Below are 17,972 nucleotides of genomic sequence, written 5' to 3'. Positions count from 1 at the left end.
GTACTCGGGGACCACTTCTTTACAATTTAAACATGTATCCAATATATATTATTCAGTATTAATCATTATTTATTTGTGTCATTATTAATCATTATTTTTTTGTGTTTGTATAGTTATATAAATATGTATTGATGTTACTAAATAATTTATTAAATTATGAACGGCTGTGCTTTGTAATATGCTCATCATACATCAATATCAGAATATTCCATTCCTATTCTATTGCTATAGCCTCTAAGCATATTTAAATATGCTGAACCATGTATTAAAAACATGCTTAAATAATACAATTGCTTATAAATGTAGCTTTGATAGATGTTTGAATAGGGTTTCCAGTAACAAAAAAGCGTGTTATGATCGATTAAATGCGCTGATACGTCATTGTGCCTGCTGAGCACATAAGCTGAGTGGAGTGGTGTACCGCTCCAAGATGGCCGCCCTAAATCGCGTCAGCGACAATAGGGGAAAGCGGTCCATGAGGCGTCTACTCTTATATTATGTCTATGATCGCAACACCAACACCGTGAGTGAAACAATGACTGGGTAGACTACTATATAACGTACTCGGGGACCATTTCTTTATTATTATACATTCATTTTTGTAGAGTACCGAACAAATCGCRTCCCGTATAGGTTCAATTCAACCCTAACTGTAGCGTCTATTCTATGCGCCTTATAATGCTGTGCGCCTTATATATGAAAAAAGTTTTAAAATAGGCAGTTCATTGAAAGTGCGCCTTATAGTGCGGAAAATACGGTACATGCATTCTGGCATGAATAATTTTATTTATTCAGACATTTACATGAAATGCTGATATTTTCTTTGCGGTTAGTGCTTTTTAAAAAGCCGTTTTCGCTCTGCCTTTATGCACAGATCGCTTCATTATTTCAGGAGCAATGTAATTCTTTATGAAGGATGAAATGTTTTGCTCTCTGCAGCACTTCATCAGAGTGATGGTTTGATGATAGAAAGCAACAAACACGCACAGAAAAGGAATAAATGAATACATAGTAGAGATCTCTTCTGCAGTAAACATGCRTTTGTTTCTCTTGTTGGCATTTAAAAAAAAATTTAATGAAAGGAAATAAAAGTGGGGGGAAAAAATACAGGAAAAGTGAAGGAGAAGCATATGGAGCTTTTTATGCATTTAATTGGATGCGGACTTGTTACGCTTCAAATGCAACCCATAAAATCACGAGCTTTGTACAAAGATGAGCTATTCAGTATTCAAGGTTCAACTCAGAAAATCCTTTTATTCATGACCTTTAAGCCAGCAATATTCTCAAATCATCAGGCAGTTCATCTCTCTAGCCACAGTCCTTGTATATGCAATTTTTTTTTAAAGATGATTGGCTTTGGACTGAAGAGACACATTAACAAAGAGGCAAAGCCATTCCAGCTGCTGCGGTGTTTGGACTYGGTGGAAGATGGAGTCTTCTAATTGTGACATCTAATTACGGTGACATGGAGGTTACAGTTGCTGTGTTTCTGTCTAATGTTTTCAAAAGTCCACCGGCATATTTTTTCTTCCAAACACAAAAGAAGAGAAGCTGAAAGAGAATGAAAGCTGAATGTGACAAACACATGGCGTCAAGGCCAGCCTCTTGGATCAAMTGCAAATGTCACCGAAAGTGAAGGTTCTTTCACACACGCAGAAATTAAATGAGAAATCTGCAACTCTTCCTCATATTTAGTCAGGGTTTATTTTAAAATCGTGTATTTGGAAGCTTGTCTGTTATTACGCATTATTTAAACCTCTTTGGGAAAAAGTAAGGTCACTTCTCATGCWGTGATCCATGAATTTTCAAAGTTGATTGGGTTCGAAAGGTCTAGTCACACTGGTGTGTGCCTATAGCTCCCTCTAGTGTTCATACACGCAGCAAGCAAAAAGATCCACCAATAAAATCTTATTTTTACCATAAGATTTGTGAAAATGGACAAGGCAGGAAAAGTAATATAAATCGAGGTTCAGTTGTTTTGTTTTTGCTTTGGAAATTTTATGAAAACAAAATTCTGTTAAATTTGTTTTCTTGTTTTGACTCCAAACAGGTCAGTGCTGCGGACATAAATAAAATCGMATKAAAGTATTTTCCGATTTTAAAAGAGAAAAAAAAATCACTGTAAAGAAGTCCAATAAAAAAAGATATGAACATATTTTTTACTTTTAATAGTTAAAATCTTCTTCARCTTCTAAAAAAACTATTAAGGATTTTCTTAAGTGCATTTGTTATGCTATTTTATCAACAAAACTTTACAAAAACAGCATTCATATTCAAAGTATYTATTTAACTCTTAGTGAATTGCATTGAGGTCACAAATAATTTTTTTTGTTTGTTTTGTATCTCTGGAATCAAGATTCTCCAAAAAGWCCGAAAAATASAGAGACAATGAAAAGGAAATTTTTTAGAACAAATTATAATACAAATTATTGAAAAAAGAATTTCAAAAGTAAATGAAAGAATAAGATATATAGAAATATGTTTTTTTTTAGTTTAGTACAAACCGAGTGAAACTCAGAAATGTGTGCATTCTTCTTRTCATGCTATGTTTTTATGATGTAAAAAATTAAATAATGATGAATCCTTTCTTAACTTTTTACACCTTTGMTTTAGCTTAAACTGGTTGCATTAGACTTAATATTTTTGTTTTATTTACACTTTGATCCAGTTTTACCCTCTTAGATTTACATGTACAATAGATAATGGAGAATCTGATTTAGACAGTTTTAAATGTTAACTGTTTCAACTTTAAACCCTTTACTTTTCTGTCAGAAAGCTGAAGATGGAAAGACATTTCTTTTTTCAAGCGCACTATGAATCAAAATCAACAAAAGCATGACTTCATATGAGAAAAAGTACGTTTTGGAATGACTTAGACCCAAATCTGAGATGAGATGTCCTCACGATAAAGACTTGGAGAACAAGTCAAGAACTGGGATGCTGATAGACTGCAGCATTGAATGCTGATAATAAACCAAAGTGTTCTTTAATACTGTATTACTTTCTGTGTCGACATATTTACTGGGGTTATTAGGCCTTTTTAATGTATTCAATTTAAAAAATAATAATTTCTTTTTGGGTGGATTGTGCATGATAAATGTTAAATTATATACATAAAAACACTGAGGTTATTTATCATGCTCTTATTTTATCACATTAAAAACTTGGCATTTTTACACTATATTCCAGGATGATTTTAATTTGAGGTTAAAATTTGCTTTGTTTACATATATATATATATATCCAATTCAATAGCAACCTGCCCTGCCTATGGTCTTATTATGGAGAGTTTTTAAAGTTGCCCTCCTCTGTTATAAACAAAACTTTTTCCAGGATGATGTGCAGTACGTATCTTAACCACCGAGTGGCGCTCACACACTACCAAAGAGATGACACCATCTCTGACACGAGCTAACTCTAAAGCAGATCAAATCAAACAGATGCTTGATTATAAAAACATTAGTGTGGTAATACTGATACATCAATGTCCAGCCTRTAGCTGCAGAAGGAGRAACAAGATGGAGGAACGCTGCATCAGGGAGTTAAGTAGCTGCTGGGTGAGAACAGCCACCATCACCGTCAGTGAATGCTTCTTTTTTTTACCCAAGTCATTGCAATCCAGTCATTTCCGGAAAAATTAAAGTGTGTAAAGACATCGTTGAAGCTTCAGAGTCTTTTAGTTTTTAAATCCACTCAAGCGCGGGGCGCATAGGAACCTCGGAGGGCCGAGCGCGTTCAGGGCGTCACAGGTTTGACCTTCCTGTCACATGTCAGGCCATCAAGCAGCCACACCCCGCCGCTGCTCGCTGGGTGTAATTTAAAAGTCCTGAAGAAAATATCAAGGAATCTCATAGGGTGCAGGTTGCGAGCGCCGCTGGAGCCTAATCAGATATCAAGTTCATGTATAAAAGATAAGGCGAGGAGGGTTAAATTTCACTGAGGCAGCAGAATAAAAGCAGAAGAGATCATTTCCAGAGCACAGGGAGGCATTACTGCAGGCACGTGCAATATACCTCTGGCACTTACGGTGCATTGTTAATATGCTGGATTTATTGTGAGTGTTTGTGTCTGTGTGTTTACAAGGACACTGTGGATGCACCGTGCCACGTTAAGCAAAGGACTATTTGTCTTTGACTGCTACAAGAAAACATTTGCTCACCCAAAATCTGTTGGATCATTTGCTATATTTTCATTTTTCTCTGGACAAATACAAGCGAAGCTTTGTTCTGAGGACATATGGCTTTGCCAGCATGTGTAACAATCAGGTTGGGGCTCTTTAAGTGCATGCAGACTGGGCATGTGAATTTATGCTGACATTAGAGTGATTATTTATCTGCGACTAGTTTTTCTTGCAACTCATTAAGTGAAAGCCTGAGGAGGCTACACATTTTCTTTCAGGGGTCATTTTATAGCTTCACTCTCATTATATATTACTGAAATATTTATTTCCTCTGGAGCAGAACTTCAGCTGGCTGCATTTATGAGACATGATAGAAGTAGCAGCCAGAAAACTATCACATTAAGCTGCTACACAGGTTTAGCATGATCTAATAATTACTGTATGATGTAAGTAACAAGTATTTTCAGTTGCATCTACTAACCTTTTACCTTAAATTGAAAAAAAAAACACAATATCCTACCAAGTGTTTAATCTAGTTTTCTGTGCAAATATCTTAGTGCAAATGCAGCAAGACAAAATGAACTTACAAGTTTCTTTATAGGAAGACATAGCTTTTTTTATGTCAAAAATCCCTTAATATTGATGAAATAACTCTAGTTCCACTGGCAGATTATGTCATAACATGGAAAAATATCTAGTTATAAGTGAATAAGTACATTTCATAAATATTAAGGAATTATTTACTTATAATAAGCTCCTAAATCTTGCAGGAAAGTTATTTCAAGAGTATTAAGATATTTGCACAAGAAACTAGACAAAATGTTTTGTGTTTTTGCAAAAACAGCTTCAGCTCAGTCAAAGCAGATTGAGGACACGAATGTTCACATCTGGTCAGATTTTCAATTTCATTCAGGCATGCACTTTGACTAGGCCATTCTAACTGAAGTACATCATAGTCCTGGCTTTATGTGTAAGATTTCTGTCAAACTGAACCTCCAGCATTGTGTAATTATAATTTGCACAACTTTAGTCTGCTTGTTTAAGGACCAGAAGTAACTTGGAGTATATTAATGTTCAAAAGTCCAGACTTGAATTCAATAAGAGATGCTTTCAAGGGAGCTAAAGATTAATGTGATGTCAATGAGGACTTCCAGACTAGAAGTTCATCATTAAAGATAAATGATCAAATACCAGAGAAAAGCTGCAAAAAGCTTTTCAGCTGTTACAGGTAACAGGTTTCACTGCTGTAATACCAATGAAGATTTTAYCATTGATCATTGAGAATGGTATAAATAATGTTCAAAATGAAATCTTTAGAGGTATATATATAAAATCAGTATTTTATTTTGGATGTTTTATGACTCAGCTCCTATGAGAATCACACTTCTYGGATGAATGAAAATGAAGTTTCAGTAAAAACTCTAAATATAAGACACTAGGCACCCTGACTCTGTGTGAACTTCGTGGCCATCCATTAAGGGAGGTCGATCAGATTCCTCAGTTTGGATCAGGCTTCACTAGTTTTGAAACAGCGAGGCAGACGTGGGCCACTTCTCAGATCGCCATCGTAAACTTGATTGATTTTCTAAACGCTTGGGACTCATTTGCTGCAAGGGGGATCATTTGTCACCATCACCAGACAACTTCTCTGTCCTTATCTTTAGAGGTACCCTGTGGACGTCTTGCAGATTGAAATGGTTTCAGCTCTGACGGAAAATGCAAAAACGCTTCTAGAAAACGGAAAAKTGACAATTCTGCATTCAAATTAGTGGTAGGAACACAGAATGTGAGTCATAATAAAGTCAGTCTAAYTTTTTCTTACCGTCATTTGGTGCAGTGGACTCCTTATTTGGGTCCACCCTTACATGCTTCCACCAGTTACAGAACCTCGCAGTATGAGTATTCATACCTCAAGAAGTTTCACGTTTTCTCACATCGCCACCATAAACCTCAAATTAATTTGAGATTTATAAGACTACACTACAAAAGCACAAAATCTTACAAAGTATTTTTGGTCTAGATTCAAATCTCTTAGTACACTTGAAATGAGACAAAACTAACATACAAGTGACTTTGCAGCAAAATATAGAGGCTTGTTGTAAGTGAATAATTCATTAATATTTGTTTTAAATCCAATCTTAAACTGAAATATGCACTGTGTCATTTAGGTAGCTTGTGGCAAACTGATAACAGGAACTCTAAAGACCAAGAATTAATTATGACGTGGAAGAAAAGTAACACAAATCTAAAAGGTGTGGCATGCATCACTCTTTAACCCGATACTCCAAACTAAAATCCAGTGCAACCATTTACTCTTCAAAAAAGACATGATTTGTAAAGTGGAGTATTAATAGTTTTCCTGTCAACAGTTTCTCCCACCTAAGCTGTGAATTTCTGCAGCTCCTCCAGAGCTTCTGTAGGACTTTTGACTGCTTCCCTGAATAACGATCTCACTCTGCAGCATCAATTCAGATGGATAATAATGTCTTTGTAGGTTTKTAGTTGTGCCATACTCACTATTTGTGGTTGCAATGTGACAAAATATRAAAAAGCCTGTTGGGCAGGAATACATCTGCAAGAAACTGTTGCTTAGTRTAGCCTAAAACACAGAGGGAAACTATTAGCCAGACTCTGTTTTATTTATAAAACCATTACCTTTAAATGCTCACTAATTAATACATTATATCTTATTCAGGTTTTACAAACAGAGAAGCGAAGACAGCGATCCTCTTTTTGCTCATAGCTGTAAGACAAACTGAATCCCTTTAGGCACATCTGTTTCCCTGCTAACCCCACWGCTGCCCCTTTTAAGAAACCGAAACAGTTCATAGACACAACATTTCCATTAGCGGCCTTAAAACCAGCAACAGCAGACATATTTTTAAACCACCTTCACTGAACACGCTACTTCCTGCCATTATTTATGCTATGCTTAGTGAATCACTTGCTGGCTCCAGCCCCAGACTAAAGAGTGTTGGCAAAAAAGCYTTGCTAAATGGCATATCGTTCCTGTCAAGCCAAAGTTTGTGTCATGTACTGCACTTATTTGAATAAATAGTTTGATGCTGCTTAATCAAGACCTGGAGACCCGGAGCCACTCATTTGAAAAGCTTCATTTGTTYGTAAAACCGACAGGAAGYCAGCCTGATGAAATGTCAGAAATCTTCCACCTGACTTAGAAAACCTCTTACTATTAGTAGTAAATGCAACATAAGGATGAGGAAAGGGTTATGCAATGTCACTGTAATGCATTTCACATGTGTTGCAGSAAACAMGGCTTAAAATGGATAAAAATCAGTTTTCATTCATGTGCCAYAATATTAAATTGACAAGAAAAAGACCCAAAATTTTTCAAATACAAAAAAATAARAAATATCATTAGGTTGAAAGGCTGCAGGTCGTTTTCATAGTGGACTTCTTCAGATAGTAAAAGTACCAGCTGTTGACTATGATAATTCAGTTAATGCATCATTTTAATTATTTAATTTCTTAAAATGTTCTTCAAATTCTTAACATACATTACMGGTTGGAAAGCCACCTTATCATTAYCCTWATCTCCACATATTGTGGTATTACGTATTTTCTAGTATGATCTTACAGCATAATCAAAGTTGCCTTCAGTTGTGTTTAAAATGTTAGATATATCAAATATGACTTAAGAGAAATTTGACTTGAAAATTTGACCTCTGTCTCTTCAAGAAGCTTTCCGACACCTTCAACATGTCATCACAATAATGCATCTACCACCATTAAGAGTGTTGGACTAACAAATGGTTTGAATTGAGCAGATTAGGTATTTACTACATGCTGTTGCTAGACTGGAAGAGAGGGTATCATAGAGGGAGGAGGGAGTTATCAAAGCAGCACTCCAGGTGTGTTTTAGATGAGGAAATAACATTACGACATGAGAAAAGCTAAAAAAAAAAAGTCAAATACTCTCCCTTTAATGCTGCTTATAGTCGGGAGAAACAAGTTAGTAAAATACAAAATCTATATCTTCCAGGGGCATGAATAATTTTGTACTTAACTCCATAAACAYTCACTGGCCCCTTTATTAGGTAARCTGCACATTATTGATTTGGTATTGTTACACAGTTGCTRCAGATTTATCAGCTGCACACCCACGATGCAAATCTCCTGTTCCAAGTCGTCCCAAAGTGCTCAGCTGGACTGAGATCTAGCAGATTACCGGAGTACCGTGATCTCATTGTTATGCTMAGGAAACCAGCCTGAAGTGATTTAAGGTTTGTGACACGGTGCAGCATCCTGCTGGAAGCAGCCATTAGAGAAAGGGTACGCTGTGTTCATAAAGAGTTGGAAGTGGTCAGCAACAATAGTCAGTCAGTCTGTGGCATATAAACAACATTCAATTGGCACTAAGAGGCCCAAAGCAAACCAAACAAACATTCCCCKAAGCCTGGGGCGATAATACCAGGCAGAATGGATCCATGTTTGATTGTTTTTATGAGAAATTCTCATAATACCATATGAATGTTGCACTTTAAATTCAAAACAATCAAACCAGCAGCAGGGCGAGTCCATCTGTTCTCATCAGATTTTAACCAGTTATGGTTAGTCTGTGAATTTTATAATTGGCTCACTGCTGTGWCGTTTTACTTCATACGCTTGTCATTTCCCGGTAGGTTTAACATTTTAACAGATTGTAWAAACCACAGCCTGTTTGTATAAATGGTTACGTTAGCAACTGTTTTTCTTTCTGTCATCTCAAACTAGTCTGCAGATTCTCAGCTGATCCCTGACACCAACTACGCATTTTTGTCCACACAGCTGCAGCTCACTGGGTAAATGTTTCTTTTATCCAATAACTGTAAAACTGAGAAAACGATTTGGTTTAAAACCTCCACAGATTATAAGTTTCTGAAACATCTGACATCCACAGACATGCAACATTTAAAGCCACTTAATTTCTACTAGCACCAYATTCTGATGCTGGGTTTGAACCTCAGCAACTCTATTCTTTAAACAAGAAATTAAATTTAGCAAAGTTAGTGGTTGAATCTGCGATTCTGAAGTTTGTCATAATTAGTCATTACTGGGTTTTAAGCAGAGAATAGCACTAAAACTCAGTTGGGTGATAGTTTCAATGAATTTTAGTCAACAATTTTTTTAAAGAGGTTGAAATTTAATGCCATATGATGCTAAAGGTAGCTGTCAGTTAAATACTGTTTTTATTATTAATACGTCTGTGTGCAGTGTTAGCATGATATGCAATATCACAGAAAAACCAGCATGAAACTGKGCAAAGTGAGGTTACAGAAGTGACCCAGCGGCGCTTTTTTTAATTTTTAAAGAGGAAGCAGCAAAGACTTTTATTTTCCATGGATGACGCTGTGAACAAATCAATAAGTAATATGGGAAAGCTTTACAGGGATCTACCAAACTCCCATATGGATTATGCTGTGAATGCCCTCGCTCCCTCACTTTCTTTTCATCTCCTCGCTTTTATGTGTTGCTTTTACCTTTAAGGATTTCACACCTCCACAGTAAATACGTCCAATTTTATGGAATGGTTTCTAAGATTTAACTGTCCAATTTAATATTGCCAAGCAAATATACCGCTGACTTTATTTTTACCATAAACAGTATGAGCCAGATCAAAATATTAAAACTCCAACYGGAGCATTTGTTTGTCGTTCTGGGTTTGGGGGTTTCAATAATGAAGCTTGAAGATCTCATACTGGCAGAATATGAACTGAATCTTCGACTTTAAAGTTTATTTTTTTTACGGATTTATGAAATTTACTTTTCTTATTTGTATTGACCCCAGTTTTATGACTCTTGCCTCACTTTTATTTAAACTCACATTTTATTGCTTTTGTATAAAATTTGATTTGTTATCTGCAATAAAGTTTTGAACAAAGCTATTGAAAAAGATGCTCTCACAAGGACATGTAAAGAATGTCGTACTGTTTGAAATCCCTTTTTTAATTAGAGATATATGTTTAGTTATAAGGGCATGGTTATTTGTGACATAGAAGCAGTAGATGTTATTCATCCTGTTATTTCAGTTGTCACTAACAACAAAAGATTAAATTACTAGTAACATGTAATGCCATGCAGTATTATTTTCAAATATTTTTATATATTCATATATGTACATACATATATTTAATGCAAAATGTTTTATCTGAGACAAGATAGCTAGAATAAAGTACTAATACAAACTGAAGTGAACAAAAACCAAGTAAAATTATAAGGGCCGGACTTAGAAGGATGTGGGCCCCTGGGCTGGAGCCAGTACCCTGTTCACCAATATATATATATATATATATATTACAAAAAATTATGTAATTTTTTTATACATATATATATACTTGTATGGATTTTGGATTTTTTTTTTTTCCTAAGGTTTAATGTGTCCCCTGGCAAGTATCTCCTTGATGTTCTCCAAAAGATGTATTATAACTTGTTTATATCCATAAATATCCATAAATATTAATAAAACTCACCCGATGTGTAAAAAAAGGAAAGAAAAATATTTGGTGCACCTCGAACAATTGAGCCCCTGGCCTACTACGTTTTTTTGTTTCCCTTTCTAAAGAATATTAGTTTAAACTGCGGGTAGTTTTTTGATCTCATGTTGAATCATCAATCAGCAAGTTGACATAAGCAGTACATAAAGCAGTTTTTTGTTTTCTCACACTATATGGCAGCTCTTAGATTCTCCATATCACAAACTGAAACAGRTATTTTCTTACCTAGAGACTGTCCAGCGATGACTCTGCTGTTCTCCCCGGCCACAGCCGCCCGGGCGTTCCTCTCGCTGGCGTACTGAACGAAGGCGTAACCTTTGTGAACGGAGCACCCYACTATCTTCCCGTATTTAGCGAAGATGGCCTCGATGTCGGCCTTGGTGACGACGGCCGTGTTGAGGTTGCCGATGAAGACGCGGGAGTTGAGGGAGCGTGGGTCATTCTTGTTGGTCACGTTGCTGGTCTGGGTCTTCCCAGTCATCCTAGTCCTGGAGCTCTGCCTGCTGGGAGATACATGTGAGCGGGCCGCTTAGAGACACAGCAGAGATCAGGTTCAGAAAGACCAGGATGTAAACACTGTAATAACTACTAGACCTGTCACCATAACTAACTTTGCTGCATGAGAAATCATCTCTGAAGTTAGGGTTAATATTGTTGTCTTGAGACAAGTAATGTAATGGTAATGRCACAATAATGCAAGTACGCCCTCTCAGAGATGAATAAATGTTAMGTTTTAATGCTAGAACAAGAAGACATTTTAGATATCTAAGATAAATTAGCAAAATAACCAAAACAACAAATAAGATGGATACTGAAGTCTGTCAACAAAATTGTATTTCAAAAAGTGGAGMCAAATTTTTTCTTTCTTTGGTAGAAAGAAAGAGARAAGGAAAAAAAACACAATAATGCAACTGGAAATGATCAGTCTTGATTATTTGTCATGTGATTAATTAATCTATTGTTTGTTGTGACCAGCTTAGTAAGTACTGTAAGGCTTTGATATACAGGCATAGAAAAGAAAAACACTTGGCCTCTTCAGGTGCATCAAATAAAAYAAAAATATAGCCTTCTTGTGAGGGATTATACCTCATCTTTCAGATCAATAAACTGAAAAGCCAGATTTAATTGAACTGATTTTAATGATCGATTTGTCGCTAATCTTATGCCTCTATTTTAGCCATTGGCAAAGYACTTAATATTTYCATATCCAGATAAACAAGAAAAAGTCCAAGCTACTCAAWCCTGCTACGCCTGAAATACATTAATAAATACAAATTCATTTGGATTTATTTGATATATTTTTGCTGCAGTGGTGCTTTTGTTAAAAAGTGCTTCGTAATGTTGTTTGTCTCCCTTAGACAAAAAACCCCAAAAAAACCCAACATAAATGTGCAGGAATGACCTTGGGAGTGATWGAGGAAGGCAACTGGACTTCTCTTGTATCTTGAAGTCTTTTCGCTTCTCATCCAAAAGGTTTTTCAGCTCTTAATGTTCGCTTGGTAGTATTAGGCTTATAAATTGTAATCAGAAACAATCAACCTGATATGGCAATATCAATCTAATGGGGCAATATAACACCTTATTCAACAGGAACGACCATTATGTAGCACACATCATTTGTGGTTKAAGTAGCAGATAATCTAAATATATACATAATAAATTAGTTATATCTGTGTGAGGTATTACTCTGATTCCTTTAACAGAAGGTTGAGAGAAACGTCTCCCTTCACATGTGCWGGCAGAAACACATGACCTTTCACCTAGTTACGTGGCACTGATAGAGCTAAGAAGAGACAACATACTCTATTACTTTAATTGCGTTAGATGGCCAAAGCAACACTTTTAGAGCTGACCAGCAGCAACTGTTGCCAGGGGTGACAATGAAGTGTGTTGGACAATGTAGTAAGTGATTTGTTTTGTGAAATATCTCAGTAACAAAGCACATTGCTCAGCATCTGAGCCGTTTTGCAGCTTGTGCCGCCAGTTTTTTTTTCTTCTTCTTTTTTTCATGTAACTGTGCTCATGCCTGTGCAGAAGGCGACAGTTTGCTGTCGGCGGGAGGTGAGGGGGAACTCTGACATGGAGGCAACTGTGATTCAGACGTGTGGGTCTGATGAGCCTTTCTGTGCATGTGAACTGTGTTCACGTGTTTGAAAATAGCTCAGCACACCGACATCACAACAATGTGCCCACTTATTTTCATTCTTTCTGAGTCCTCTTTGCTTTCCAGTGTTCATTTTTACGTCCTTTCAGATTCAGAAAAAAACTCATGTAAAAGAATAAACTGCTTACTGTGGTTGTCGACCTTAACCTGCTCATGCTGTTACCCAAACAGATTTTTTTTATCTGCCTAAAATCTTGAGAAATATAACAAAATATTTAACAAAAAGCTAATGTAATGGTCGGTTCTTTAATATTTAGACATTTTGATTACTTGGATTATAAAATAGATTATTTCCAGATGCAGAAGAAAGTTAGATAGTGTAAGGCTTTAAGCTGTTTCAATGCAGCCAGTCCACTTTTGACCTACTGGACAAATATAAACTTAACAAGGAGAGCATGATGATGATACATGCTCTCCTTGCAAAAATCCTGCTTTTAGCAATAACAGTCTGTTTTCTCCATAGTCCAGGTAAAACATTTATGATGTTTCTATTTCAGAAGGATGAAGCAGAATTCACATTAATTGGAGAAATTCTTGTGTTTATTGTTCCATTGTCAGGTAATGAAGTGACTTTAATTGCTTTCTATTATATTTTAATGATCTGCAATTTGGTTATAGATATATCTGTAATATATCAATATATCTAGTGACAAATCGATCATTAAAACCAATGATGATGATGATGATGATGATGATATAAACCGAGGAAATAGCTTAGAACTATTTCCTCAGTTTTAAGGAAATAAAACTGAGCTACTCTGAAGACTGTAAATACAGGACACCTTATGAAAAAACAAAAATTGTTCCATCAAATAACAAAAAAATGTCCAAAAGCACCATTACAAAATACAAGTAAAACTCAACAAAWARGAATATCATTCAAAAGTTTATTTCAGTAATTTATTTCAAAAAGTGAAACATGATAAACTCATGATACAGAGATTGTTATGACGTTGAAAACAGAAAAGTTACATRATCGTCGTCTAAAACAATCATAGAGAAGACAGCTGAGTGACAAGGAGAATGAACCACCGAAAGCTCACCGTTCAGGAAACTTTGACGTTCACAGTGGGCTGGATGAAAGCAGCAGAARTGTAAAGTTGAGGGGAAAGAAAAACTGTGCTACTAAACAGTCTATTTCACATCCTTCTGAAATAGAAACATCATAAATGTTTTACCTGGACTATGGAGAAAATAGACTGCTATTGCTAAAAACAGGATTTTTGCCTTTCACTCACCTTAACCTGTGATCGTCAGATCTAACAGAAATTAACAAGTCAAATCATTGCTCTGTAATACATTTCAAATATGAATCTATATAATATAAAAGTTTCACTTTTTGAATTAAATTACTGTCATGAATTAACTTGTTAATGATATTCTAATTTCCAGAAATGAACATCGTTGTTGAGTTGAAAAACTACTTTTGAAGATTTTTTTTTTTCTTTCACCAGAGACACATGATCTCTGGTGTAGCATCAGGATAGAATATTCCCGTCTTATGTTGTTAGTTTCATGTTGACACACTGTGTGACACTAAAGGTTCCTGACCGAGTGTTTGGATCCGAGGGGTTAGAGATGAAAAAGGACTGGACDTAGCATCTTATATGAATCCTGAAGCAGTCGGTTTGGCACATCAGCAGTCTTCTGAGGACTGGACCCTCTCCTCTCGTCATGCCTCGGGCCTCCTGGGACAATYGTCGAGTGTCACCACAGGAATGTGGAACATGAAGATGAAAGCAGAAACTCCGAGGATAGTCGCTTCTTGGAATTCCCTGTTGGTCGTCGCCTTTGTGTTTTTGTTTGGCTGTGAGTATGAGGACACTTTTATAATGAGGCTTCTGTACAACCAGACATGCTGTTTTTCACAAGAGAAGCTCCTATGATGTTGTGAAACCAGTGGGTTTTTAACCCTTTCATGCATAGTGGTCACTACAGTGGACAGCTATCTAAAAGCCTTTTTTTTGCGCTTCTTGTGGATTTTTATGTTATAAATGCACACAGACCACTGAAGTGGACACCAATGCATCATGACATACACTATCAACTACTGGCCATCAGCTGYAAATGCAAGAAATTAGTTTTGTTAAATCCAATTTGGCCGACAGACAAAAAAAGCATGCCGACCGACCCGGTCCCTCCTTCTACTGTGGACGACTCTTGTGGGTAAAAACAATATTGTGACATCACATAACCACTTAAGAACAATACTACTGATGTATTTTTCAAATAACAACTTTGTATTTGGAGAAAATTACAATTGATCATCTAAAAAAAAATAAATAATTTTTTTTTTACAATTTTTTTCCTACCTTTTTTATGCCTTAAGAAAATAAAAATAAAAAATTGTAAAAAAAAAAAAATCCTGACACAAAGGATCATAATTCATGCATGAAAGGGTTAAATCTGTTAGCTCACAATAAATGGTTGAAGAATTTTGGATACTGAATCAGAAATAATCGTTTAATTAGCAGAATTCACATTAATTGGAGWAATTCTTGTGTTTTTTGTTCTATTATCAGGTAATCAAGTGACTTTAATTGTTTTCTATTATTAACAATTAATTATCTGCAATTTGGTTATAGGTATATCTATTTTTATCTAAAAGGGTTTGGCTGGGGGGATCCAACAACCACTGGATTTAGGAAAGAAAGCAGCAAAAAGCAGCTGCCAAATAGATGCACTTAATCTCTGAAACCAGGAGTTTTGGAAATGTGCTGGTCCAGAGCATGCAAGTGTGTCACTTTACACAATGTCAAGACATGAACAAGAACCTTACTGTCGCCACTATTTCTTCCCAGCAACGCACCAAAACAGAAACAAAGAAAGGAAAACAGTATATTAACAAAATCTAAACCAACTCAAACAACCCAGGATCCTGACAGCAGTAACACCAAAAATAACCAAATTAGCAAAAAGGTCAAGTCCTAATTGAATCTCTGATTACATTTTAAGCAAAAAAAATAATTATTTAAACTCCTATTTGAGTTGCAGTGAAAACACCCCAGTCAAAATCAAGGATTAAGTAYATTTATTGTTGGGGGAAACGACATAAAGTGAGATTTTCTATTTTAAACTGGATAAAGGTTCTCGGTTGCCWTACATTTCTAAAAAGATTCAAAAATCTCTTGGTTGTTCATTTACTTAAGGAACATATAAGGATCAGTCTAAATGCTATAAGTCCAAAGCTTATGAGGCGCCTTCAACAGAGCATGTAGAAAAGGAGTTTATAGTCAAAATTATATCAAAGTATTTTCTAAAAATACGTCTCCACATTGTTTCTTCTGAAGATGAAGGAGAAAGCGTGCAGAATCGTATTTACCTTTAGCGTCATCTCACACACACATTAACACACTCTCTCCGCAGTCAGGCTCCTCCGGGGCTCCATTCACGTCACAATTTTCCCCATCCTACCTCTTCTTTACCTCCATCCTTTGCCTCCACCCACACATAATCCGCCCTAAATCCCTGCATTGCTCTTTAAAAAAAAAAAAAAAAACTTTTTTCAAAGCCTTGAAAGGAAGATACGTAATTTAACTCTACTGATAGTCTCATAATGCAGCAATGCTGTTATTAAGTTTTCAGAAGTTAATTGCCTTAATTAGCAGCAGAGCAGAGCRGGGAAACCTGCATTTAAAAGGGTTACCAGTCAATCCAATCAAACYACCACTGCATTCGCTCTGTCTCTGTCTCCGAACAGCCTCAGCATCCCGTCACACCCTCTAAGCGACTGATGGATGAGAAGTGAACTGAATGTGCATGAGTGAAGCCATTAGATGGTAGACGGCAGATTAAGCAGGCAAGAGAAAGGTTTAAGTAGATCTAATGGGAGATAATGTAAGTTTCCCCCCATTCAGATGTGTGCAGAGCCGCACTACAAGGCAGAATGAAAACACTGGTTTTTATTCATTAAATAYGATTAACAATGTGCTTGAAAGTGATGTCATCCAATGGCTGCTGGCTTATATAAACTCTTTGTGTTGCTTTGTGGTTTTTTAATCCYCGAAACAATTGATGTTTCACAAAGTTAAACTTCAGTGGACCATCAGGATTTCACGTAAAAGACTAGAATAGGTCATAATGTTAAATAAAAAGAAACATCTGAGAAGTGTGGTGTGCATGTTTTCAGCCTCCTCTACTTTGATTGTCCTAAATTAACTGCAGGGAAAGTTAATATCCTTGAGAAGTCGTCCAATTAGAGAACATAGCACAGATGAACCAATTGCTGTTTTTAAGGATTAGTGTGATAACACATCACACTGTAAGAACACAAAATTTTCCCAAATATTTTTGGTCTTGTTTTTTTTATGCAAATAATGTAATAGTACGCTTGAAATAGGACAAAACTAATTTACAGATAACTTTTCAGGAAGATATAGGAGCTTGTTTAAGTCTATAATGTTGATTTAAAAAGTACTGGCTCCCCTGGCAAAATATCTACCAATCTGTAATTGTTTATTTGTATAAACAGTATATTTCATAAAACACTGGAAATACATCCCTATTCTCTTGCAGTGTTTCTCTGACATCCACCTTCACTTGAAGATGGAAACTGTGACACTGCAGCCATCTCTCCAAGATGAAAGTTTCTAAGTAGAAAGAGCGTATCAATTTTTAAACGTGGCTACTCWCTTCATTGTAGGCTGTTGTGCTTTACTTTAATTTTTTAAACAACACAACRTGCACATATATCCCCTGGTGTATCGTATGCCGTCATGTCATATAAATAATTATGGTGGCTTGCCAAGATATAAACTGACAGGTTTGGCTCAGAGAGAATTATTTAGAGAAGCAGCCATGGCTGCATGGTACCAGCTCAGGTTGGAGAATCTGTCCATAAGAACAATATAAGTACTCAACTTAACAAATGTAGCTTTTTTCAATGAGTTTCCAAAGAAGGCCATGAGATRTACATGTCTTGGGAACACAGCTGAGACCAAAATCAAACTGTTTGGCCTTTATCCAAGCCTTATSGTGGAAAACCATAAAGCTCACACAGTCAATCCCCACAAGTCAAGTCAAGTTTATTTGTATTTCAGAAACGAGGCAGTTCAGTGCTTTACATAATAATGAAGCAATTAAACATGGCAGTGGCGATTTTATGTTGTTTCTCCAGCAAGGGAAAATGATCAGACTTCATGGGAAGATGGACGGTGTAAATCCAGACCAATACTGAAAGAAACCCGACTGGAGG

The 17,972-nt window shown here is 36.1% G+C and overlaps 1 protein-coding gene across 4 annotated transcripts in view; it reads right to left on the bottom strand.

Moving 5' to 3' along the window:
- Positions 1-17,972, bottom strand: part of LOC103479799 (RNA-binding Raly-like protein) — a 65,576-nt gene that overhangs the window by 25,675 nt on the left and 21,929 nt on the right. For 3 of the 4 annotated variants that reach the window (XM_008434457.2, XM_008434459.2, XM_017310039.1), the window contains exon 2: positions 10,840-11,117. In XM_008434457.2, coding sequence (XP_008432679.1) covers positions 10,840-11,095 — 256 coding nt within the window. In that variant the 5' untranslated portion in view covers positions 11,096-11,117. The remainder of the gene's footprint in view (positions 1-10,839; positions 11,118-17,972) is intronic. The other variant, XM_008434458.2, reaches the window with a different exon arrangement.

Source organism: Poecilia reticulata, linkage group LG17 (assembly GCF_000633615.1).
Source record: "Poecilia reticulata strain Guanapo linkage group LG17, Guppy_female_1.0+MT, whole genome shotgun sequence".
In the NCBI taxonomy this organism is placed as follows: Eukaryota; Metazoa; Chordata; class Actinopteri; order Cyprinodontiformes; family Poeciliidae; genus Poecilia; species Poecilia reticulata.
This window is presented reverse-complemented; position numbering and strand designations above follow the sequence as displayed.